The sequence below is a fragment of the Indicator indicator genome, chromosome 5 (genome assembly GCF_027791375.1).
Source record: "Indicator indicator isolate 239-I01 chromosome 5, UM_Iind_1.1, whole genome shotgun sequence".
In the NCBI taxonomy this organism is placed as follows: domain Eukaryota; kingdom Metazoa; phylum Chordata; class Aves; order Piciformes; family Indicatoridae; genus Indicator; species Indicator indicator.
The window spans coordinates 19,574,435-19,599,168 of NC_072014.1; the positions used below are offsets into that span (position 1 = coordinate 19,574,435).

Sequence of the window (24,734 nt, forward strand, 5' to 3'; positions counted from 1 at the left end):
ACTTGCCAAGAGGACAGTATTTTCTATTTTTTTTTTCCTTTTTTACAAGGATTGATTTTCAGTTTATAAATCAGACACTGAAAATGCACAGACTCCACAAACCAAAACACGGATGTGGATTTCATATGTAAATATGTGTTTTAATAAAACTCCTTTAAAAGAGAAAATGTGTGGACGTGAAAAATTGATTTTTACAGCTTATGACCTATGTTGGAATAGATTTCATAGCTGATACTATGCACTATGCCCTATATGCATGTTTGTTAATCAGAATATTCATCATTTGGGTAGTGTCATCCCCCTGGCTCCCAATCCCTTCTTACACTTTCAGACATTTTTGATACAGATGTAGCTCTTTTGTTCATAATCTATGTGCATATTATAGTCATGTATGGTATAGCATGTATATGGTGCCTCATGACCAAGATTTTACAATCTTGTTAAATCTGTTAGATTTAAACCTGCGTTTTTTTAAATCTATTTTATTGCTGAACAAGTTTAATAAGCCCATGGGATACCTTTAAGTGTCTGTTGAAGTTTCAGATCATAGAAGGATGTGATCCTAAAGCTTCATTCATAAGGGCCTTATTTCTTACGCTGAATACTTATTCAGGAGCATTCAGGTTTTCCCCGTTACCTTCCTAATACTCTTATTGGTGACAGCACCAAGTTAGTAGTTTGAACAATTCAAGAAATACTTATCCCTTCAGAAATTCTAGACAGGTTATGAACTCTTTGGAAAGAAGAGTTGAACAGTTTCCATCCCTTATTTGCTTTAGTATCCTTTCTGTAGGATGTAAACATTTCTCTGATTTCCCTGGGTTGATAGTGCCAAAGACTCTAAAGTTCCTGGCAGACGTTCATCTCTCCTTGGCTTGTGATCAGTATCCTCACTCTGTTGAATGTATATATTTAGAAATGACACTTTGGAGTCTCATCCACTCTTGTTTTGCTTCTTTGTCATTCAGTGCCCATGATGAAGGACACTGGGATCTCCTTCTCCTTGAAGTAATGTTCAAAAAATCTGTACAGTAGATTTTTGCTGTACAGGCACAGACAAAAAAGATCAGGTAATGTGTTCCTTACAGATCTCTGAGGTACTAAGTCCTAAATTGCTTGCACTTACTTAATCCGTCTTGTGCCTAGTGCTAAATGATGTACCAGAAATACGCCGCCTTAGGATGGTTAGAGAGTTTCAGAAGCCTTGCAGCTTTTCATGACCAGCCTACTGAAGGAGAGATGGATTTATTCTGCTTGTAATCTTTAATCATAAAGACATCTTTATTCATCTTTATTTGCTTCATCAAGCTAAGCAGTGTTCAGAACTAACATTGTTAGATCTCCATACAAACACTCACATTTAAAGATGAATGTATTTCCTCCAGGGTAAAGCCACAGATGGGTTGAGAGTGCTTGTCATCTCCCGGCTAATTAGCTAATTTGGTACATTCATTCTCCATCTCCTTCTACCACCCCCACAGGTTATTTAACCTTAAAATGAGGTAACAGTGTTGAGAATAGTTACTCATCACTGTTGGGTTTAGTGATGTGACAACACCACCTTGATTTTATACGTTCATTGTACCACAACTTTTTTTGTCATTGATGTCATAGCATCCACACACTAGTTCTGTGCATTGTCCAGTGCATGTCGTCTCAATTCTGTCTGTGTCCCTCTTTCTTTTCCTGAAGTGGAATGATGCTACCTTGTGATACCTGTTCTGTGCTTGCAGGATGAGAGAGTAGAAGCATCTCTTTACATCTGAGACACATAACTTTAGAGGATGTATTGAATTAAACTGCTTCTTTGAAAAATGTTGTGTTTCATGGGTGAATAGTGGTCATTATATCATTTGTCTTTAAAAAAATCATCTATTATTACATGTTTAACATGCAGATTATTTAATATTTTCTTTCAATTGCAGTTCATTGACATGAAAAAGAGGATATGATAGTTTGCCCTGTGAAACAGATTTATATGTGAAATCTGGCAGGTACGTGTATTAATGTGTGTGATGAGTATGCAAAGCAATACAAAATATAATTAGTCTCTAAAATATTTTTTTAGCCTGTTGGTAATTTAGTTATATAGCTGAAACATAGCTACAAAAACATGCACTTCAGTAAAATTTATAACAGTTTACATAAAGGAACATCTACAAACTTTTCTTCAAGGATGCATTTTAAAGATTATTAAAAGACTAGGGAATCAACCACTTTTTTCTCTACTGTTGCACTGTATCCTTGACTACTTGGTATTGCCTATTGCTTTTTTCATTACAATGTATTTTCATTTCACTGGCAAATTGTCTTACTATGTTTTCAGATACTTTCTGCAATTAGACATACTACATACGAGTATTTGCGTTTCTGATGAGATGTTATGTTCAAAACCTACTGTCTCTGCTGTGTTTCTTATACCTTCCTGACAGAGCTTGGAATCCAGAATCTACTTGTATCCTGGATATTTAGATTCTTAGTGTAGCCAGAAGGCAGAAATTCTTGCCGCATAGACTATTAAAATATTCTGTGAATGTTGATGTATTGATAATTTATTGCAATCTCAGTATAATTCATTCCACTCTCATTTTAAATACAGGTAGCACAACGACCTGTGGAATATGAGTGATGACAAACCCTTTTTATGCACTGCCCCTGGATGTGGCCAGGTAATGGTCTGACTTGAAGTTACTAATGTTGATCAAATAAATACAGACCAGTGAAACATATGTCTAGGGATCAAAGAAAAGCAGATTTATGATAATTAGTAGGAAGTGTCTGTGTTTTGCTGAAAAGTGGATGGCAGCAAGAATTTCTAGCATTCTTTGTGTTTATTCCAAAAATGTTATCCAGAGAAGAAAATTGCTTACCAAATTGCCCTTTGTTCGCTGAAAACAATTTCATCTGTTAGCCCTGCTTCATTTTCTTTCATTAAAAAAAAAAGGGCAAGAAACATCCTAATTAGTATCAAGTAACCTGTATTTTTCAGAATATTACAGTGTTCATGGGGAGCTCATTATGAAGCTTGCCTGTCACTGATATTCACAACTGTAGTCACTGCACATAATCACATAATTTTGTATTTATGTATAGGAAGGTGCTAACAGTATGCATGCTACAAAATGTGTTTCAATGCCTGTTGTAGTTTTAATATATTCTATAAAATAGCATTAGTAGATACAGAGCTGAATATGAGCAGAAAAGTAAAAACATTGAGTCTTTTAGCAGTTTGTTGCTTAAAAGGAAGCTGTCTTAACATTTTAGGAACCTGAAAACAAATGAATTTGCATTAACTGCTACATGAGATAGACCTCCCTGCATCCTTTTATATAGAAGTGATTTTTAAAACAAGCCATATTTTTTCATTATATAAGTACGTTTGGATTTATTTTGATTTTGAGTTCAAAATATTTCATTTGGATTCTGAAAACTTTTTTTTTAATGGTAAATGATAGCTTACCATTAAATTAGTGGAGTCTTCTGTATTTTAAGTGGGAAAGGACTAAGATTTGTTTTGTCTGATATGTTCAGAGGCATTAAAAATAACAGAAGAGAACTGCTTTCTAAGCAACATGTTTGTCCTCATCCTCTTTGAATCTCATTTCAATGTAAGCTCTGTCAAAAGATGCATCATGGGACTACAGCAGTTCTTGCTTCCATTGAAGGAGAGAGAAGTTCATGTCCCTGAACATGGTCAAGGCTTCTCCAGATGACAGCTTGTGCTGTAGAATGACGAGAGAGAGTCAGGTTCTGGAGATCCTATTCCCTCTGAAGGAGGCTGTCCATCACATAGTAAGGACAGAAAGATGTACTTTAGTCTTAGTGTGATAAAACAAGAAAGTTTCTGACTTAGAATATATCTAGAGATAAGGTACAGGAGCTATGGAGAGCTGGAGATTTGGAACCCTGGAGAACAGAGTTCCATGAAAAAAAAAAAGTGCCTGGCCTGTATCACCCTGTCTTTCAGTGATCCTTCATTTTTAATTTCCCTCTCAGCTGCACATACACATGTCCTTTTCTCACAGAAATATTCTGGATGTCTGTGTTCTGAGGTCAACTAAGCTTCTTGTATTATTCTCTAAGAGATGACACTCCACATGTATCAGTTACAGAATATGTGTTGAGTGACTTTATTATTGAGGAATAATCAGAAACATATTTTGGGAGTCAGATGTTCACTCAGAAAAGTAAGGATTTGAATATTCTGTAAAACATATTATTTTTAGGAAAAGAAACATTGGGAAACATTTTCTTAAATTACCTTATTTGAAACACAAACTTCACCCACAATTAGAGGTGCATAGCAAAGTTCAAGTTAGCTGTTCTTGCTTGTAAGAATATGTTTTACAGCACCTAGTTTGTATGCTTACCTCTTTTGTTTGTAGAATGTACCTCAAATTTTGGGGGAAGGATGCCCAAAATTGGCATACTTCTGAAAACCTGAGAGATTTTTAAAATCCTGCTTAGCTCATTCACAGCTTTTCAATTGTCTGACATTGTTCTAGTGTTTCCCATTCTATCTGCCTCTTACCATAAGTAGTAAATAATCAGTGGCAGGAGCTATACTTTACGCTCTTAGATACTGCGAAGCCTGTGTTTGTGATTACAGATCAATTCTCATTATTGTGGTAATACATACAATAGAGAAATCGAATAGTGGTAATCAGTTACTAAATATTGTCAAGATCCATTAGTGTAGCAAATGGCTGTTTGCAAATGCTTGATGAAGTCTGCAGCACTCTGAAATTTTATCTTGGACTTTTGATGAATGCAGGTATTTATACTACCATTTCCCTGGTATCATTACTATTTAGTTACTGTGAACATCATTTGAGTTTTATAATGTGGCTGCTTGGTACAGTTTACTAAGGAACAAGACATATCTGCCTGGGAGGGTTGTCTGTTAGTGTAGTAATGATAGGTTTATGTGTTGTACAAATGACTTTCTGTAGAGTTGCATTTTCTTTGTTTACGCTCAAAATTACAACTATTTCTTAAAACTTTCTGCTGCAGCGTTTTACCAATGAGGATCATTTGGCTGTCCATAAACATAAACATGAGATGACACTGAAATTTGGTCCGGCTCGTAATGATAGTGTCATTGTGGCTGGTTAGTATATACTTTTATAATTAGTTTACTCATTTTCCTGATGGAATGAACATACCTTTAATGTGTTTTCTGAAGATAATGCATAGAATTATGCTAAGAGAACATGAAACATTTCCTTCACTGTAGTTGTTTGCAATGTATGCTTAGGCAATATTTTTTTTGCATAATTAGCATTTGTCAGAATTTGCAGACAGTATTATTCTTCATAAGTAGATTTTATTTGGATTGGATACATAATTAAATATTTTCCAATTATCCATATTTTAATAATTAACTGATGTTAATTGTTTGTCCAGGATCAGAAGTAATCATCAAGGGATAATTGATTACATTGTAAATTCTAAAGTTCATGAATGAAGATTGGTCATGCTAATTATTCTAAAGTTATAGCCACTTTGTTTTCTTGTTTTGTGTTTGGGGTTTTAGTTGGCTGGTTTGGTGTTTTGTTTGTTTGTGGGGTTTTTTGTTTGTTGGTTTTTTTTTTTTTCCCCAGTGATGGAACAGCATAACTCAACTTCACAAAGGGTTTCAGACGTTTTCTGAATTTTTTCCCTTGGAAGTGGCTAATTTGTTAGGACAAGCAGACAAAAAAAAGAGGATTTACACATTTTAAAATTCTAGGTGGAGTCCTTGGCAATTAAACCAGAGGAAATAAAACCTTTCAAATAATCAGATGTTTGAGGATGAAACTATGGCAGTGTCTTTCTCTTTGCAGCCACTCCAGCTTCTGTTAGTAAGGGTGCACATAATACCACTTTAGAGTGTTTTAAATGCATGCAACTCTGTGGAAAATGTGATTAGTTTTGACCCAGTAATCATAGTTAAATAAGGGGAATTTACCCAGTACCAAAAACGTTATAGAAAGACTTTTGTGAAACCTGTTTGTTGCAGCAGTCACCCAGATACCAGAAGTCTTGTGATTCCAGCTTGACTATACAGGCATCATGGGAGTAAAACAATCTTGTGTACAGTATCACACTTTACTCCTTCTAGAAGTTCCAGGCACTTGAAAGCAATCACTACTGTTTTCACAGTATGAGAACAAAGAAGCAAACTTTGTGAGCTGTGCACTTTTCTCTCTTTTTAATTTTTTTTTCCTTTCCTTTAATTAAAGCCTTCATGTAGGCCTTATCTTTATGTGAAAATAAAGTCTGCTTGCTCACAGAAATGATGTGCTGCTCTGGACTAGGCACTTGAGAATAGCTCCCTCTGGTTTCTGGACACAGCAGAAATGCTTCGCACTCGCAAAACTCGGGGGCTTACTGGTTTGCAAACTTCAGTTGCTTGTCTCCAGCAGGTGGAGTATGCCTTCTGGTTTCTGCCCTGCAAGGCAAAAGAGAGTTCTTAACCATGCCTCTTTTTTAAAATTTTTTTATTTCCAGAAAATATTTACTGTAAGTAGGTTTATAAATAGTATTTTAAAAATAAAATTGTGGGGGTTTCATACACTTCATTTCAGATCAGACGCCAACGCCAACTCGATTCTTGAAGAACTGTGAGGAAGTGGGCTTATTCAATGAATTAGCAAGTCCTTTTGAGAATGAGTTTAAAAAGGCTTCTGAAGATGACATTAAAAAAGTACGTTCAAAATTTTTTTTCTTCTCAGAGCTTCTACTTTTTTTCTTATCAGAAATTCCATTTCAAAAATAAAACTTTAAGTTTATGTATTGCCTTCTAAACTATACCAGTAATCATTTGCCAACTGCTTATATATCTTGTATAGAAAAAAATGCAAATGATAAGATTACTCTTCTGAAAGTTACCTTGCCTAATTAATTTTGCATAGCTAGCACAGACAATGGGACACATTGACTGTCTTAATTCTTCAGGGATGCAGTCTATATTTGTTGAAGTTAATTGTTGGCTTTGATTGACATTTCATTAGGAAAAAAATGTGTCTGAAAAGTAAAGCTTTTTCAGAAATAAAAGCAGACCATGTGAAAAGAATAGTGAGTGAACACGTTATTTTGATTAGCTTTAAAATACTGATGTTATTCTGAGAATTAAGTCATGATAATGAGAATTAAAGAGTTACTACATTTAAAGAAATGTCAGTAATTTGGCTGTAATTATGTTATCTATGTGTTGAAATTGCTTTTCCCTAGAAATTATTGATCTGCTTACTCTAAAGTACAGATTGTAATACAAGAAAAATTTGGACCGTATTAGTGTAGTGACCTCATGGGGGTTTTTTGAACTTCCCTCACATTTAAATGTGGTTTCTTCTATTTATTTTAGTACTTCCCAGGTATCTGCATTTTCTTTGTTTCAGTAAAGGTTTTAATAGGTACTTGTGAATAGGGTGGATTATTATCCATTCCTGACGATGCCTCACCCCTTGCTTTGTTACTGCAACTATACCAATCATGATTTTTTTTTTTTTTAATTAATGTGTACTAACTGCTCTTAAATCACTACATATGGTAATACTGCTTTACTCGTATTTTCTGTGTAATTCACCACTTCCTTGGAGGAGGTTATAGGTCCTGCAAAATACTTTAAACATTTTAACAATTTCTCTAATTTATACTAAATTTCCAAGCTGCCTGCTGTGTTATGAGAAGAAACACAGTCCTGCCGTATCTCTGCCTGATTAATCCACATAAGCAATCATGGCAGTGAGTGGTAAAATTTACCATAATAGTACACTTTCTAGGAGGTTGATGATTTAGGGTTTTTTTCTGTACTATTTCACATTCATATGTGATATGAAAAGAGATTCTACTTCTAACAGTCTTCCCAGCCCAATAGTAATATATTCCTTCGGAAAACCAGGAAACAAATTGAAAAAAGGCATCTGGAAAAACATAAACTGGAGATGAGCATTGGAGGAAGTTTCTTCCAAAAGTATTTGGATAGCAGGATAGACAGGAGTATAGGCTTTCAAATATTAACTTCTTTGTGGCATTTCAGATCTCCTAGTGAGTTTTAACTGTGTAGTAATATATAACTTGCTTTTTCAATAATTACTTGCTTCAATAAGATTTAAATTAATTGTCCACAGTAGCTTTCTTAATTTGAAAATGTAGTTAGGATTTTGTGCTCTGTGGCATGTGATTTAACAACTTATAGAAAAATAATGCTTCTGTTTAACTGTAATTTTAAAGTTTAGCAGTCCTTTCTCAACTGTAATTCTCCTGTGAATCTTGAGAAAGGAAAACTTTTAGAGTGCTTTTAGTTCTCAAGAAGAAAATACTTAGTCTGACATTGGTGTTGAAAGACCAAGTGTTACTGAAGATGGTGTTCATGGAAAAGTAACCTTGCCTGTTAATGCACCTGCATCAAGATCTTCCAAACATCAGCACCTCTCTGTTGTTACAAATCTCATATTTCTCTTTAGCTGTTTACACTTCCTTGCATATTTTAATATTTTTAGAGATTCAGTAATTTTGTTTTACACTGTTGCTCTTAGATGCCTCTAGATCTGTCTCCTCTTGCAACACCAATTATAAGAAATAAAATTGAAGAGCCTTCTGTTGTAGAGACAACTCATCAAGATAGTCCTTTACCTCATCCTGAGTCTACTACTAATGATGAAAAGGTAGGAACTTTTTTGTTAATTTGTTGTACATGATGATAGTCTCACTGCTTAGCTGGTTGATAGGAAATGTTTGCCATATTTGTTTGGGCACATGTTTAATTTGTTCGACTCTTTAGTTAGCCTTGTTCATTATAATTATTTCTTTGCCTTGCACTGGCCATTGAGTAAAGCTATAAAGGAAGTAAAATTTAACATTCATGCTATGTTTGAAAAGGCATCATTCATAAAAAAGCAATGTAAGTTCAATTTCTTTGATTTTTTTTTTTTTTAAATAATGTCAATCGTTTGCGACACTTCATGTGTACGTTTTTCTGTTTATCCTGTGTTCAACTGTAAATTGTTCTGCAGAACAGCAGGGGATGTTCTGGAAAAATGTATAGGGATGAATGGGCTTTCATTCAAAGCTAATGCACCAGATAATTTTGCTTGAAATTTTATACTCTTTAGGCTATGGCAGTGTATGTTTAAAATGGTCATCTCAGGCATTTGCTAGTTAAGCACTGAATATTGTTTACTAGAAGACTGAGGTATTGTCTGTCACTGAAGGAAGCTGCAATCAAATCAGTTTTAGAACTATTGCTCTAAAGAAGAAATACGAAGTTAATTGTAATGCTAACTTCAGTATGTGCCTTGTAGTGTTTTGATCCTGTGGAGTTTGCTTGAAGAACATGAAATTAAGTAAAATCAATGAAATTAATTATTTCTATTCTTACTTCAATAAATAAAAATGTTAGGAGCAGAACATAATAAAGCAATATGGTTGCTCTAGTCAATCTTTAATATACATTTTCAGTGGGGGGTTGGCATTTGAGAGATTAAGCTACCTTATTCCCAAAATTCAGCAGGGCTTTTTAGGATCATAGGTTAATTTAGGTTGGATGGGACCTCAAGATTTTGTGGTCAGACTTTCCCCTCAAAGCAGGGGTTAGGTTTGTGATCAGATCAAGTTACTTGGGGCACTACACAGTTTGGCTGTGAAACCTCCAAGGAGGAAGGCTGCACAGCCTCTCAATGCAAACTGTTCCAATGCCAGGCTATTGTTGTAAATGTATTTCTCTTTGGATCCTATCTGTTTCTCTTTGGTTTCCAGTCTGGAAACCTCTCATGTTTCAGCTTATCCCCCTTACCCTGCCAAAAAGCACCAGCATGAGAAGAGACCTAAGAGTGTGACAGAAATTATAAGAGAGTTTTAGTTCAGCTTTGTCTTTACAAAGCTTCACTGAGTTTTATTAGTTAGCAAGGATGAGTAATCACAGGTAATCATGTAGTCTCAAAAAACAGTAAAAGGAATACACGAAGAGCTGCTTGGATTAAGCAAATCATAGTCGAAATCTTAAAACTTCTTTCTTTTATGTCGTCTTTATTTTAGAGGTTAGTTTGTTTTTTCACTGCTAATGCATATTCCCAGTACTCTTAATTTTGGCAGGGTATTAATATCTTTATACAGTAGTGGTTCAGTATTAATTAGCATAATTAGAAGTGAAAATTATATCTCAGTGCAAATACACCTCTTGAAAACACTTCTTAAATAATGATCCTCATCTGCAAAATATTTTCTAATTCAATAGTTTTTAGTTTCAAGAGTAAAATAATAAGAGAGGTTCTTTCAGTAAGTCTCTAATACCTTTGAATAGGCTTAAACTTCTTTTTGTAAAAGTGAGTAAAGTTATGATCACTTTGGCTTAATCTCGTGATTGCAAATTCACAGAATCACAGAATGACAGAATGTTAGGGGTTGGAAAGGACCTCCAGAGATCACCGAGTCCAACCTCTCTGCCCAAGCAGGATCACCTAGAACAGGACACACAGGAACGCATCCCGGCAGGTTTTGAAAGTCTCTGAGAAGGAGACCTCACAACCTCTCTGGGTAGCCTGTACCAGTGCTTTGTCACCCTCACCATAAAGAAGTCTCCTTGCGTTGAGGTGGAACCTCCTGTGTTCTAGCTTGTGCCCATTGTCGCTTGTCCTATCACTGGGCACCACAGAAAGGAGACTGGCACCTTTATGTTGACACCCACCCCCCAGATATTTATAATTGTTGATAAGATCTCCTCTCTGCTTTCCCTTCTCAAGACTAAACAGCCCCAGTTCTCTCAGTCTTTCTTCATAGGAGAGATGTTCATCCTTGCAGCTCTCGGTTGGACTCTCCCCAGCAGATCCTTGCCTTTCATGAATTGGGGAGCCCAAAACTGGGCACAGTATTCCAGGTGTGGTCTCATCAGGGCAGAGTAGAAGGGTAGGAGAACCTCCCTAGACCTGCTGAACACAGTTTTCTTAAAGCACCTCAGGATGCCGCTGGCGCTCTTGGCCACAAGGGCACATTGCTGTTCCATGGATACTAGATGTCTGCTAGGACTCCAAGGTCTTTCTCTATGGAGCTGCTTTCCAGCAGGATGACCACTAGTCTGTACTGGTGTTATTCCTCCCCATTTCTATTTTCAGCAGAACATATTTACAAACTTTTATTTCAGGCAGAATTTTTACTTAATTAGTGCAATGCTTTGAAAAGGATTATTTTTTTTCCCTTTTACTGAAATATAAAACTCTTTTAAAGGTTTTCTGGCTTAAAGCTGGAACAATGGACTGAAAATGAAATGTACACTATAAAATGTTTTCCATATTCAGAGTGTGGGTAGACATGATAGTGCTGATACTGCCATGCATATCTTAGAATTTATTTTTTATCAGGCATTAAGATTTTTTTCCAAGTAATAGTATCTTAGCATAAGTAGATCCAGGGTTTGCCATAAAACTAAAACTACTGTTGTGGGAACAATTTCAGTTTGAAGGTTTACATAATTCATCCAAAGGGTTTGGGTTTTTTTGGACTATTTTTAGTTGTAACTAACTCTACTTTCATAACATTGCAGAAATTCTGGTGTGTTCCATCAAACTGTTCATTTGATGGTTGGAATGAGTAGTCTATGACTGTGTTTTGCAAACTGATCCATCTTTGTTTTTCCTCAGGAAGTGTCTCTGCAGCAGACTGCACAGCCGACATCAACAATAGTTCGTCCAGCTTCGCTACAGGTTCCTAATGTACTCCTTACGAGTTCTGACTCAAGTGTTATTATTCAGCAGGCAATACCATCACCAACATCTAGTACTGTTATTACCCAAGCTCCATCCTCTAACAGACCAATAGTGTAAGTTACATCAATTTTAGTAACATACTCTCTTACAGAAATTGAAATATTTCATCTTGTTTACTTTCAGTTACTGGTTCTGCAGTTAATGTACAAATTTGGGGTGCTTTGGTATGATGTGGTGCTTTACCACATACAAAACATATAACTTTCACTACATGTGAAATATAATTCCATATTCTCCCCATCACTAAGTACATATTTTTGATCTTGAAGTAAACAGCACATTGCAACTGTAAACAAACAAAGCAATTTAAAATAATGTGTAAAGTTGTTCTCTTCTCTGGATAAGTTTTCTTTTATATAGTTCATTCCTTTTTCAGTCCAGTTCCAGGTCCTTTTCCTCTGCTGTTACATCTTCCTAATGGACAAACCATGCCTGTTGCTATTCCTGCATCTATCACAAATTCTAATGTGCATGTCCCTGCCGCAGTTCCAGTAAGTAAGCATGATGCTATATTAATTTCAAAGAGGAGCAGATTTGCATAAGTGCAGCATAGAGCTTAGTTTTAAGCAGCTTGATAGCTGTTTTGGCTTCAGAGGGTAGTGCTGTCATATGCTCTCTGTTATGATAACATACTCAGGTTTTCTTCATTTTTATACTTTATCTGGTCAGCTTGTTAGACCTGTCACCATGGTGCCTAGTATCCCAGGAATCCCAGGGCCTTCCTCCCCACAGCCAGTGCAGTCTGAGGCTAAATTGGTAAGTGAAAAACTCCATTATTCCTCAAGAAGAGTAACTTGAGAAACTGATTAAATTCCATTGTTCTTTAAAGCAAGTTTACTTTTCTTTTGTTAGTCTAGTTTCTGCAAGTACAAATTTTATAAAAACAGAAAAATAACAGCTGCAGTTATTTTACAGTTATTTCAAATTCTGGCCTATGTTATTTCTGTTATTAATGGTTGTTTTGATCCTAATTTTAATCATTCTTTTAAATGAACTAGTATTCTAACAAAATGCCTTCCCTGTATTAGACGACAGGAAATGTTGAAAGAAAGACAAGATTAGTTGCATCTTTACAGTGAACATCATCTTCAGGGAATCAGAATATATTTTTCTCCCAAAAAATATGATGTTTCTTTTAAAAACTAGGACAGGAAAAAAAATGTAACAGTGTTTTCCAAATCTCAGCTGTATATAGTCCATTTGCCAAGAGCTTTGTAATTATTTGCGTTACTGATATAGTTATGAAGTTGCTTTGTGTGGAGGTTGTTTCTGTTGCATTGGGGCAGTTTGGGGATTCTTTTGGAAATCACAAGTGAAAGAAGCAGAGGAAAGTTTGTTTTGTTTGTATTAATTTATTGAAAAATATTTTGCAACATTAGGTATTTGCTTCTTGCTTCTACTGTCTTGTTTGTTTCAGCTGTTCTAAAGCAATCTAAAATTTATTAAACATAACCCACTTATGTATTTACAACATGCCTCTGTAAACAGTATCTCTCTTGCAAAATAGTGTTCCTCTTCTGACTCTTACTTCATACTAATAGAGAATCAGGAACACCTGCTGTAGAGAGGGACAGAAAGGTAGGTTTGGTTTGTGCATTGTTGTTCCTCTAGGAATGGGAAAAGGCATCTTTTAACACCTGAGGAACTATTTAAATGTAACCAGCTCTGGTGAGATCCAGGAGAGAAGAATGTAAGAAAGTGAAAACAAGAACTTCTTTTTTTTTCAGAAATTGCACATTCCTTAGAGTCAGGAAACTTATGCACTGAGTTCTGCTTTGTGAATTCAGGAGGAACTGGTTCCAAATAATTTTTTAGATGGGCAAGGAATGAGATTTCAAAGCATATTACCAAATGATTTGCTCTTCAGAGTGTTAAAAGGTAGAAGGAAATATGTGTATATGGTGAAGACTGATCTCACATTGGAAGAAGCAATCACGCTGGAGCAAATAAAAACAATCTCAATAGTCATCTTGTTGGTATTTAGATAATTTATGCACTTCAGTGATTGCTTATCTTTTTTTTTTTTAAGCCTGTAAAAAGGGTAGTTGCAGTATTTCATCTTTGTTGCTTAATATAAAGCAAGAGCAGAATTCAGGAATATCAGAACTAAGCATATTTCTTATGCCTATTTACTTTTACATAGCACCTACTCACAAAAATAAAAGCCATAATTTCTTACCACTCCTAAAGTGAGAAGCTTTATGTAGAAAAGCTTACAATAGGGAGACTAACTTGCTATGCCATGTGATGCATTGTTGGCAGGTATGTGATGGTTTATTAACTGTAGAGTTTCATTTAATTTTTAAAACGTTAATCTTTGTGATGCTAAATTCTTTATTTTTTCGTGTTTGCTTGCCATGTCCTAAATTCAGCAAAGATAATCAGGTTTATTTTTCACTTGTGTTCTGGGTTAAGCCAACTGAAAACAATACTTAGTTTTACAGCTGCTTGTTTGCTTCTTATTTCATTAATAGTTAACATTTGAAGTTGAAGTGTAAGCTAATACACTGAAATTTCCTAAGTGAATAATCTGTGTTTCATCACAGTGTATGTTTAATCTATTAACAGGATACTGCAATTAGTGGATTTATTGTTACATTTAAGTCAGTGGAACACTTCCTGTGTCCTTTTGCCTACCATAGTCACATTTTTCCCTCATGCTGGGAGGCATGGTAAAGGAGTCCAGGAAGGCTGGACATACTGCAGAAAAGAAATCTTAAAGGTGCACAAGTATATCATCCCCATGTGCCAAAAGATGAGCTGATGGGAAAGGCCAGCCTGGCTGGAACTCTGGAAAACAAGGAAAACTTATGACCTTTAGAAGAAGAAGGTGGCAACTCAGGAGGACTACCAAGGGTGTTATGAGGGTATGCAAGAAGAAAATTGGGACTAAAGCCCAACTAGAATTTATTTAGGCTACTGCTGTGAGACAGTTAAAAATGTTTGTATAAATACATTAACAACAAAAGGAGACCTAAGGAGAGTCTCCATGCCTTATTGGATGTGGTGGTGAGATGTACAGGTTGAGGTACTGAATGCCTTCGTTTCAGTCTTTAGTAGTAGGACCAGTTGTTCACTGGGTACCCAGCCCCCTGAGCTGGAAGATGGGTATGAGGAGCCAGAATGAAACCCCCATAACCCCAAGCAAAGTGGTTAGTGACCTACTACAACACTTAGACACACAAGTCTACAAGGCTGGTCTGGATTCACCCACAGGTGCTGAGGGAGCTGGCAGAATTGTGCTCTTTAAGCTGCTTTCCATCATTTGCCAGCAATCCTGGCTAACTGGAGAGGTCCAGGTTGACTGAAGGTTAGCATATGTGACATCCATCCACAGGAAGGGCTGGAAGGAGGATGTGGGAAACTACAGGCCTGCCTGTCTGACCTCAGTGCTGCGGAAGGTCATGATGCAGATCCTCCTTAGTGCCATCCTATGGCACATACAGGATAGCTAGATTATCAGATCCAGTATGCATGGTTTTACAAGAGGCAGGCCCTGCTTGACAGATAGGATCTATGACAAGGTGACACATGTAGTGAATGAGGGAAAGGCTGTGAATATTGTCTACGTGGACTTTAGAGAAACCTTTGACACTGTCCAACAGCATTCTCCTGGAGGAACTGTCTGCTTGTGGCGCAGATGGGTGTACTTTTCACTAGGTAAAAAAACTGAATGGATGGCCAGGCCCAAAGAATGGTGGTCAGTGTAGTTAAATCCAGTTGCTGGTTGGTCACAAGTGGTGTTCCTCAGTGCTCAGTACTGGGTCTGGTTTTTTATCAGTTATGTGATGAGGGGATTGAGTTCATCCTTGGTAAGTTTGCAGATGACACTGTTGGGTGGGAGTGTTAATCTGCTTGAAGGTAGGGAGGCTCTGCAGAGGGGTCTGAACAGGCTAGATTGATGGGCTGAGGCTAATGGTATGAGATTCAACAAGACCAAGTGCTGGGTCCTGCACCTCGGTCACAACAACCCCATGCTTCAGGAAGAGGTCTGGAAAGCTGCCCAGGAGAAAAGGACTTGAGGATATGGTTGGCAGCCAGTACTCAGGTGGCCAAGAAGGCCAACAATGCCCTGGCCTGTATCAGAAATAGCATGACCAGAAGAACTAGGGCAGTGATTATCCCCATGTACTTGGCACTAATGAGGGCACACCTTGAGTACTGTGTTGTTGAGCCCCTTGCTACAAGAAAGAAATTGATGTGCTGGAGCATGTTCAAAGAAGGACAAAGAAGCTGGTAAAGGGTCTAGAGCAGAAATCTAATGAGAAGCAACTGAGGAAACTGGGGTTTTTTAGTCTGGAAAAGAGGAGGCTGAAGGTAAGACCTTAACACTCCCTACAACTACCTGAAAGGAGATTGCAGTGAGGTGGTTGTTGGTCTGTTCTCCCAAGTAATGAGTGATAGGACAAGAGGAAGTGGCCTCAAGTCATGCCAGGGGAGGTTTATGAAGTGTTTCTTCACTGAAAGGGTTGCCAACCATTGGAACAGGCTGCCCAAGGAAGTGATTGAGTCACCATCCCTGGAGGTATTTAAAAGACATTTCGGTGCAGCACATGGATTTGGCAGTTCTAGGTTAATAGTTGAACTTCATGGTATTAAAGGACTTTTCTAACCTCACTGATTCTATGATTCTATGAAATCTATCAGTTTAGTATTTAAAGAGTCTTTTGGACAGAAAGATGGATGAAAGGGTAAAGCTGTGATACTCCCTTCTCAGCAGTCAAGGAGTCAGGATTTTTATAGACCTTTGGAATTTTCTTGACTGTTGCATTATTTTGTGTTGCTTTTTATTTGGAGAACATTTTGTTGTTCTTTATAGACAGATCTTGCAGTCTCCAGGATTTTTTCATATTGGATTATAATATGTAGCAAATACAAAACATGCTTAAATAGTTTTCCTGACATTGCGACTATTCGTCAGATACTCAAGTGTGTTTGGTAAAATACATTTGAAAATAAATGTATTTTTTCATATCTTCAGGTGGTTTCATCACATGCTTTTGGCTGTTGTTTGAGTTTTTCTTTTATTCAAAGACTATACCTTCCTAATATGGCATTCTGCATTTTCTCTTATCACATGTATGACAATACTGTTTCAAGGTATTCTTAATTGACACAGATCTGTCTGCTTCAGAGGCAGAGTGAATTTATCTTTACAGTAACTTTGCCACTTTAAGCTGCAATATCCTCACATATATGTAGCTGTCATGTGTAGAAGGCACAATTCCATATGTTTTGAACTAAATACCTGGCACAAACCAAGGCAGGGACCAGGTGCTTCTCTTCATTTGTGGATTGTGCCTCTCTTACAGAGGCTTTCTCTGCAGTTCATTCCTTGCATGACATTTCAAGGAACTAACTTGTGTTATAGTTATGTAACAGGAAAAGCACTTTGAGTTCTGATTTAATTTCTCATCTCGATCATTCGTTTCTCTTACCTGTTTACAAAAAGCTACTGGTGTATAGACTTCCTTTTTTTATTTAAGTGAAGAAAAGAGCTAATTTTGATAGAAATCAAATTAGAGAATGTAATGACATTGCTTCTGAATGCTAGAGAGTTAAATAATTTAAATATGGGTTTGGGAAATTTAATTTCTATATTTTTTATTAATGGGGGAACAACACATTTTTCTCCTGATGAATACATGTTGTTTCCTTATGAGTTGTATATGTCTGTTTGCACCTAGGGCATCATATATTTTCTTTATATAAACCCACGAATGAACTACAGTAAAAAATAATGACGTCTTGATTTCTAAAAGCTAAAGCTTAAAATAACTAGCAGAAGATATCTCTGGTAATGGGCACAGGATGCCTTCCCATAACACAACTGAAGTTTTTGTTCAGCCGTCCTACAAGTCTTAAAACTCTTTAAAGATAGAGGAAGTGATAGCTTTTTTTTTTTTTTCCCCTGATATGGACAGCTTTTTGAGAATTCAGATTGTAGATGGGCTTTTTCAACATTTGGAAGTGTTTTTAGATTAGAGTGTGCAAGATTAATGCATAATCATCAGAACTGTGTTTTTGCTAAAACCTTTTGGTCTGCAGTGTCAACCTCTACAGCATGGCAATTTTGGTTATTCGTGTGAAGTGAGTTACTGAGATGTCACTTTCAGAACTCTGTTCTTTCTTTGCTTTAATGTTATTTTCTCTGGTTACCATTAAGCTGCCTGACAATAAACAATAACATGTATTCCACAGAGGGACAGTTGCATGTGAGAATAGGCTCACTGAGTGAAATAGCAGGTAGAAAAATACATACCAACTGTGAGGACTATGACTGAGCAGGGAGAAAAAAGAAAAAAAAAAGTTGTAAACAAACAAGAAAATAAAAGCCATGAGAGAAAAAAAAACTAAACACTTGCTCTGCAGTGAGCCAAATCCTTATGATTGGCAACATTATTGCAAAAGGCTCCTGACTGAAACAGCTTTTAGTGGAATTTAGTGGGAGAGTATTTTAAATAAAGTACAATCTCTGTGTCTGCTTCAAAAACATATAGCAGTGTATGTCAGTGCAAAATTTCAGTGTTATGGGATAATTACATGAAATTACATGAAATTTTAATTTTATTGTCCAATATTGAAGTTATTGTAGTGAACATAGCCAGTCAATTCACACCTGTGAAAGGCACTGTTACTATAGTTTTGAACATTCTTGGATCTATTTTCTCCTTTTACTTATAGAACTGAGGTAAAATATGGCTAGAGATTTTATTTAGATGCAAGCTGTCTTTTGCTGCTGTTATTTTGAAAATATCCTTGTATCTTGTACTGGGAGTGACATTCAATAGGAGTGAAAATGAGTTTCAGATTTCTGGACCACGCTTTGATATAAATTCTCAGTTTTTCTGACATGATTTCATATTTGTTGTTACACTAAAGAAACTTACTTCCACATACTTAAGTAAAATCAAATGCAGGTTAGTTTTGTGGTATTTTAGAGAAACTTAGAAGTAGACATAATAGCTGTGTTTAAGGAAAAAAAAAAACAAACACCCAAAACTCAACCCAACCAACCAAAAACCCTAAACCCACAACCAACCCACCAAACCAAAATACTACGGTAAGGATTCATAATTTTAAACATTACAGAATTGCTTCTGATCTTTTTGTGAAGGTCTGTAATTGTATGCTTACTGTGTATCAAATACCCCTAGTTGTAAACCCTCCTTTTTTTTTTTTTTTTTTTTTTTTTGAGTGTACAGCTTGTGGATGTACACTTAATATTGAGACTGTTCTGCATGGATTGTAGAAGTTTCCAGAGAACTTGAAAATCAGTTTAAAACTGACTGTTTTCCTCCATCTCCTCCTACATGTATAAAACCTTTTGTCACAATCTGAGAAATACCTTGCACACAGTGGGCAACCAGTAAGCTTTCTGCAGGAGGCTTCTACTGAAAAGTGACAGAGGGCAAGCTTGGCACATGTTCAGAAACCGACATTAACTTGCTGGAGCCTGGCATGGGACCTTGTGTTCAGCAGAATTCTTCTGACCTGTCTCTCTGCATGCCGAGCTAATCAGCAAACACCTAATGAGCCTACTCTAAAGAAACAGACCCTCTCACAACCTACTTCATTTTCATATGTTCTCTGGGGGTGGAGAGACAAGACTTCATAAGGACTGATGATGCTGCAAAGACCACAATAATGATAATTAACTTGCTGAATTTAGAAGATTATGCTGTTAATTAGTTGCAAAATAAAGATAAGTAATAGAGCAGCAGATGGTAGGATAACACCCAGGAGAAGGAGGGTTATTACTCTGATGAGCTTTTGTGGCAGATATGAAATATGGATCTGAGTTTTTCACAAATCGTTTCTGGAGCATATTATCTTTTTTCTGTAGCTCTTGATGGAGTGATCTAGTCCTACCAAATTTTGACAGATGCAATGAGGATTTATTTTCAAGGATATACATGAACAGTAAAACCTTACTAATAAATGCTTTAAAAGCTATTTAACTTTGAAAATACCAATTTTACTTTGCCTTTATTAACCAAGCGATATCAAACAAACCTTGGTTATTATCAGATTTCTGCATATAATAATTCTTGAATACATTTATTCTAATGCATGATTTTTAAAACTGAGATTCTTGTCATATTTGGGGTAACTGTCGCCCTACTCACAGGAAGTAACAATATCCATACAATATTTTACTCCAGCAATACCTTATAAAATACGAAACTTTTTAAATGCATGAGCAGAATAACTCTTTGTGAAAATTTGTAGATATTCCTCAGATTTTCACAATATTTCTCCATTCATGAGTAACTTTAATCATAACTCTTTGAATTGCAGCTTTTAAACCCTGTAATATAAATCTAAACCAATTTCCTGCGTCCATAGTACATTACATTTAACATTGTAATTTAAAAAAGGAGATTACTTACAAAATAATATTTAAATAGCAGCATTACAGTAAGGGAAGTTAAGCCCTAGTTTGATTGCACTATCCCTACTGTCTTGGTTTTGACTCCTGAAAGTTTGTCATGTCCTGCTAAACAGCATGTTATGGTACAAGAGATAATTCTAACATCATTCAGACAACAAATTAAAATACATTGTGAAAAATCAGATGTTAGTAGCTTGAAGAAATTATATTGGATAAAATGTTTAAGGACTGGGACTAGTTAGAATTTTACAGAGTTGGGGGGAATCATCAACCTTTAAGTTGTCATTAGATCATAGTGTGTGGGTTTAATACTTTTAGTTAGACAGTTAGAAAACACATAGGCCTTGTCTCCAGCTTTTTAACTGGAGACAGGGACTGGATTAGGAAGGTAGAAGTTAATTCTTGAGTTTGTAAAGAAAAGTGTTAAAACAACTGTATGAGGGCTTAGGATTTTCAGAGCACTGTACATAAACTAAGAATTACGAGCATGTTACCTTAAAAATTTGTATGGACCTGCCCTAATGCTTGCAGCTATCCTAAATATTTTTTCTTAAGAGCTGAGCACTGAGGAAATTACTATAAATTTGTTTTGTATACTTTTCTGAAAGCACTTTCTTCATTCTGGGATATTTATGGAGTTGATAAAAAAATGAGGTGGGGAACAGAACTTCATTAGCACTGAATTTTTATGTACAGTTAAACAGTCCCTCTCTGGAGTAATGTGTGGTGTTAATTCAATCTAGAGCAGTCACTACAGGAAAGACTTCTCTTGTAGAAGTCACTGCCTAAAGCTGGCAGAGGAATGTTGGACTTTCTCAGTTCAACTTGTACAGTTCATATGGGATAACTACTGGTAGTGGTGCTACAGTTAACTGTATATGGCAGTTGATATAACTTGGCATATTGCAGACCTGAGGATTTTTTGCTCTTCTGATGGAGGTTATCTGCAGTCGGCTGCTCTAATTGTAGAGTAGTAACTAGGAAAACCTATCACCATGCAGGATAGGAGAAAGCTTTGACTGTATTCCAGTGGCTTAATTGCAAAGGGACATGACATACTGCAGTTTGTAGAGAGTATATACATAAATAGGTGCAAAGTCTCCTGCTTCTTTTGAGCTGGCTAAATACAGCATTTTTAAGCCTCTGCATTTTTAAGACATTCTATTAGCATTAGTATTTCGGCAACACTTGGTTCGTATTCCAAAATATGGTTATACAGGTAGGTTATCAAAGTTTTCATAAATTAATGTATTAAGTCCTTAATCCTTTCTTAAACTTGTACTGAACTCTTTAAAAATCCAGTGCTTGGTAGAAAAAAACATTCGTTAATACCATTTGTCTAGCAAGGTAAATTCTTCAGTAAAACTGAAAATTTCATGGTAAATTACACAATATAAAGAATCTGGAATTGCAATCAATTGTATCTACTGAAATGCAGTATAACACTTTATCCAGATTCAGAATTTGTCGTAAATATATTAACTCTTAGTTTTAAGAGATTTCGCAAATAGTTGAATGAAATTTTCAAGACAGTCAATAAAATGCTTTAATATACTGGGTTAAGTTGTCAATAATGGATGTATTATGTACAGTTGAATTTTGAAGTTACTATTCTTCATAGTGGCTGTGTACAATGAAGGAAGACCTTCAAACCTTTTAGGAAGTTTTTAATGTACATAGCAAGCCATAACAGTTCCTTTGCATATTTTTATGTAAGTAAAAGCTAATTACATATAACCTGAAGCTTGTTATTGTTTTGTGCATTATTGAGATGCTTCAGCAAATACCTTGGCTTTTATCTAATGATTACTCGTGGGATGGATTTTAGAGGTGAGTATTTGTAAAGACCATGAAAAAGTGGAGTCATAAGAAACTGTTATTAAATGGATAATGAACACTAGAATTTTTAAACTAGAAAGATGTTTATGTTCTGTTTTTCACCTATTTTCCCTCATGTGATTGTTCTCTTTCTAATCTGTGCCTTGTGTAATACTCAGGAAGTGTTTGTTCATGGGCTTCTAGTCATCTTTTTGTGGGCACAGTTCACAAAGAAAGCTTTCTCTTTACTTCTCCCTAAAGCTTACTATCCTTCTTTCTGAGAGCCTCTGTAAAGCCTCTTTGTTGTTGTCATGCAAGAATTTGTCTCTATGCCTAGATCACTGTTAAAAGCCTGTAAAAAGAAAAAACTATTTTAGAGTTGGAGCTCTTGTTTCAAAAATGGAAGTAATTAGTGATATAAATAGTTTTCAAGTTAGCCTGATAGAATATTTCTTTTGTTGTTCTTCTTTCAGAGATTGAAAGCAGCCTTGACCCAGCAGCACCCTCAGGTAACAAATGGAGATACTGCTAAGGGACATCCGAGTGGGTTGGTTAGGAGTCAGTCAGAGGAACCACGACCGCAATCGCTACAACAACCTGCAACTTCAACAACTGAAACACCGGTACGACAAGTGTTCATCTAGTTCTTGTTCCATTCTTTGTTATGCAAGAAGAAATCTTTTTGACTCTTGATTTGTTTAATAGAGGTTAACATGTGCTACAGACTATTCTTGGGAGTCATAGTTCTGTAGCAGTTCTAACTGCATCAGCTAACATGCTTGTGTTAATTTGCTCAAACCATCTTTTCTGGGCTATCACCCAGAGTTTCAAGCTGTGTGATTAAGTGTACTGTGTCTTCCTGGGTAGGGAAAAGAAAGTTCCAAGTTTAGGAATGATGATAGATGTGCTGTTGCTTGGGATGATAGATAAGAACGGGAATAAATCTGCTTCGAGTCAGACTGGAAGCAGGAGTGCTGCTGGAGGAAAGATACTTCCCTGGGTGAATCCTGGAGGATTGTTGCTGTTCAGCTTCTAAAAAAACTTTCTCAAATGTGTTTTCAAAATGCTTTTAAAAACCTTGAAGAGTTATTCATAGCATAATACCAATATTATAAAAGCTGTATACATATCCTGGAGCTGGAATGACCTGCATCTGCAGCAGAAGCACTCAGATTCTTAGAATGGCCAGTGAAATCCAATAATGGAACATAAAGAGGAAAAAGGTTACCCTTGGTAGCTCTCTTAAGGCTGCTATTCTCTCATACTATCTCACCTCAATTTTAAAAGAATATTTTCATATCATTACATAGGAGAATTTTCAAGATGAAGAGGTTGCTGTTTGGTTATTTCATAACAACTTTATGATGGGGATTTTAAAATAAAGTAAAATTTGCAAGTATTTCATTGCTAAAAGGCTGAGTTGAGTTTCCAGGGGGTTTCAGTTATTATCTATGTAGAATTTATGCCAAATAGCTATGTCAACTGGTACATGTTTGGATGTTTTTAAAATTAAAACTTTATGTGCTAGACCTGTGAACATGCAGACAGTTATATTCTGTCTGTTCTGTACCTTTAAGGGATTTTAACATTGATGGGTTGAGGTCAGTTGTATGAGGTTTAACAAGACCAAGTACTGGGTCCAGCGCTTCAGTCACAACTACTGGGAAGGCTGGAAAGTTGCCTCATGGAAAAGGACCCGGGGGGTGCTGGTTGACAGCTGTCTGAACATGAGCCAGCAGTGTACTCAAGTGACCAAGAAGGCCAACAGCATCTTGGCCTGTATCACGACTAGTGTGGCCAGCAGCAGTAGGAAAGTGACTGTTCCCCTGTACTCAGCACTGGTGAGGTCATACCTCAAATGCTGTGTTCAGGTTTGGGCCCCATTGAGTTGCTGGACCATGTTCAGAGAAGGGCAGCAAAGCTGATGAAGTGTCTAGAGAGCAGGTCTTACAAGGAGCAGCAGAGGGAACAGGGATTGTTTAGTTAGGAGAAGAGAGGGCTGAAGGGAAACCTCATGGCTCTCTGCAATTACCTGAAAGGAGATTGTAGTGAGGTGGGAGTCAGTCCCTTCTCTCTAGTATCAGGTGATAGGATGAGAGGAAATGGCCTGAAATTGTGTCAGGGGAGGTTTAGGTTGGGTATTAGGAAAAATTTCTTTATGGAAAGAGTGGTCAGGTATCCAAGGAGATGGTGGAGTCACCGTCACTGGGGGTATTGAAGAAACGCATAGACATGGCATTTCAGGACGTGGTTTGATGGCCATGGTAATATTAGGTCAGTGGCTGGACTTGATGATCTTAGAGGTCTTTTCCAAACAGAACAATTCTATGATTCTATGATGATAAATTTACTGTTTCCAGGCATCACCAGCTCAGCCTACACCACAAACACCAAATACAGGTGGTCGGCGAAGAAGAGCTGCCAATGAAGACCCTGATGAGAAAAGGAGAAAGTTTCTGGAGCGAAACCGTGCTGCTGCTTCCAGATGCCGACAGAAACGGAAAGTCTGGGTGCAGTCGTTGGAGAAAAAAGCCGAGGACCTGAGCTCACTAAATGGCCAGTTACAGGTATACTTTTTACTTTGAGTGAAAATGAATACATTTTTCCATTCTTAGACAGTGACCCTGGATCAGTGGAACTTAAACTTCACATGAAATCTAAATTGTAAATGGCTTTGTAACTGGCTGCTCAGCTCAGAATTGAAAATTCAGCACTAATTGCATATAGCAGCAAAATAAGAATTGAAGAAAATACTCAGATTTCAAGATGTGTAAACT

At 36.5% G+C, this 24,734-nt stretch overlaps 1 protein-coding gene across 2 annotated transcripts in view; it reads left to right on the forward strand.

Moving 5' to 3' along the window:
• The first annotated feature begins 1,963 nt into the window (after positions 1-1,963).
• Positions 1,964-24,734, forward strand: part of ATF2 (activating transcription factor 2) — a 34,026-nt gene continuing 11,255 nt past the window's right edge. The window contains exons 1-10 of one of the 2 annotated variants that reach the window (XM_054380708.1): positions 1,964-1,994; positions 2,600-2,669; positions 5,014-5,110; positions 6,570-6,688; positions 8,523-8,651; positions 11,619-11,797; positions 12,121-12,235; positions 12,414-12,500; positions 22,431-22,580; positions 24,318-24,524. In XM_054380708.1, the coding sequence (XP_054236683.1) occupies positions 2,622-2,669; positions 5,014-5,110; positions 6,570-6,688; positions 8,523-8,651; positions 11,619-11,797; positions 12,121-12,235; positions 12,414-12,500; positions 22,431-22,580; positions 24,318-24,524 (1,131 nt within the window). In that variant the 5' untranslated portion in view covers positions 1,964-1,994; positions 2,600-2,621. Of the gene's footprint in view, positions 1,995-2,599; positions 2,670-5,013; positions 5,111-6,569; positions 6,689-8,522; positions 8,652-11,618; positions 11,798-12,120; positions 12,236-12,413; positions 12,501-22,430; positions 22,581-24,317; positions 24,525-24,734 lie in introns of those variants that run through there. The other variant, XM_054380709.1, reaches the window with a different exon arrangement.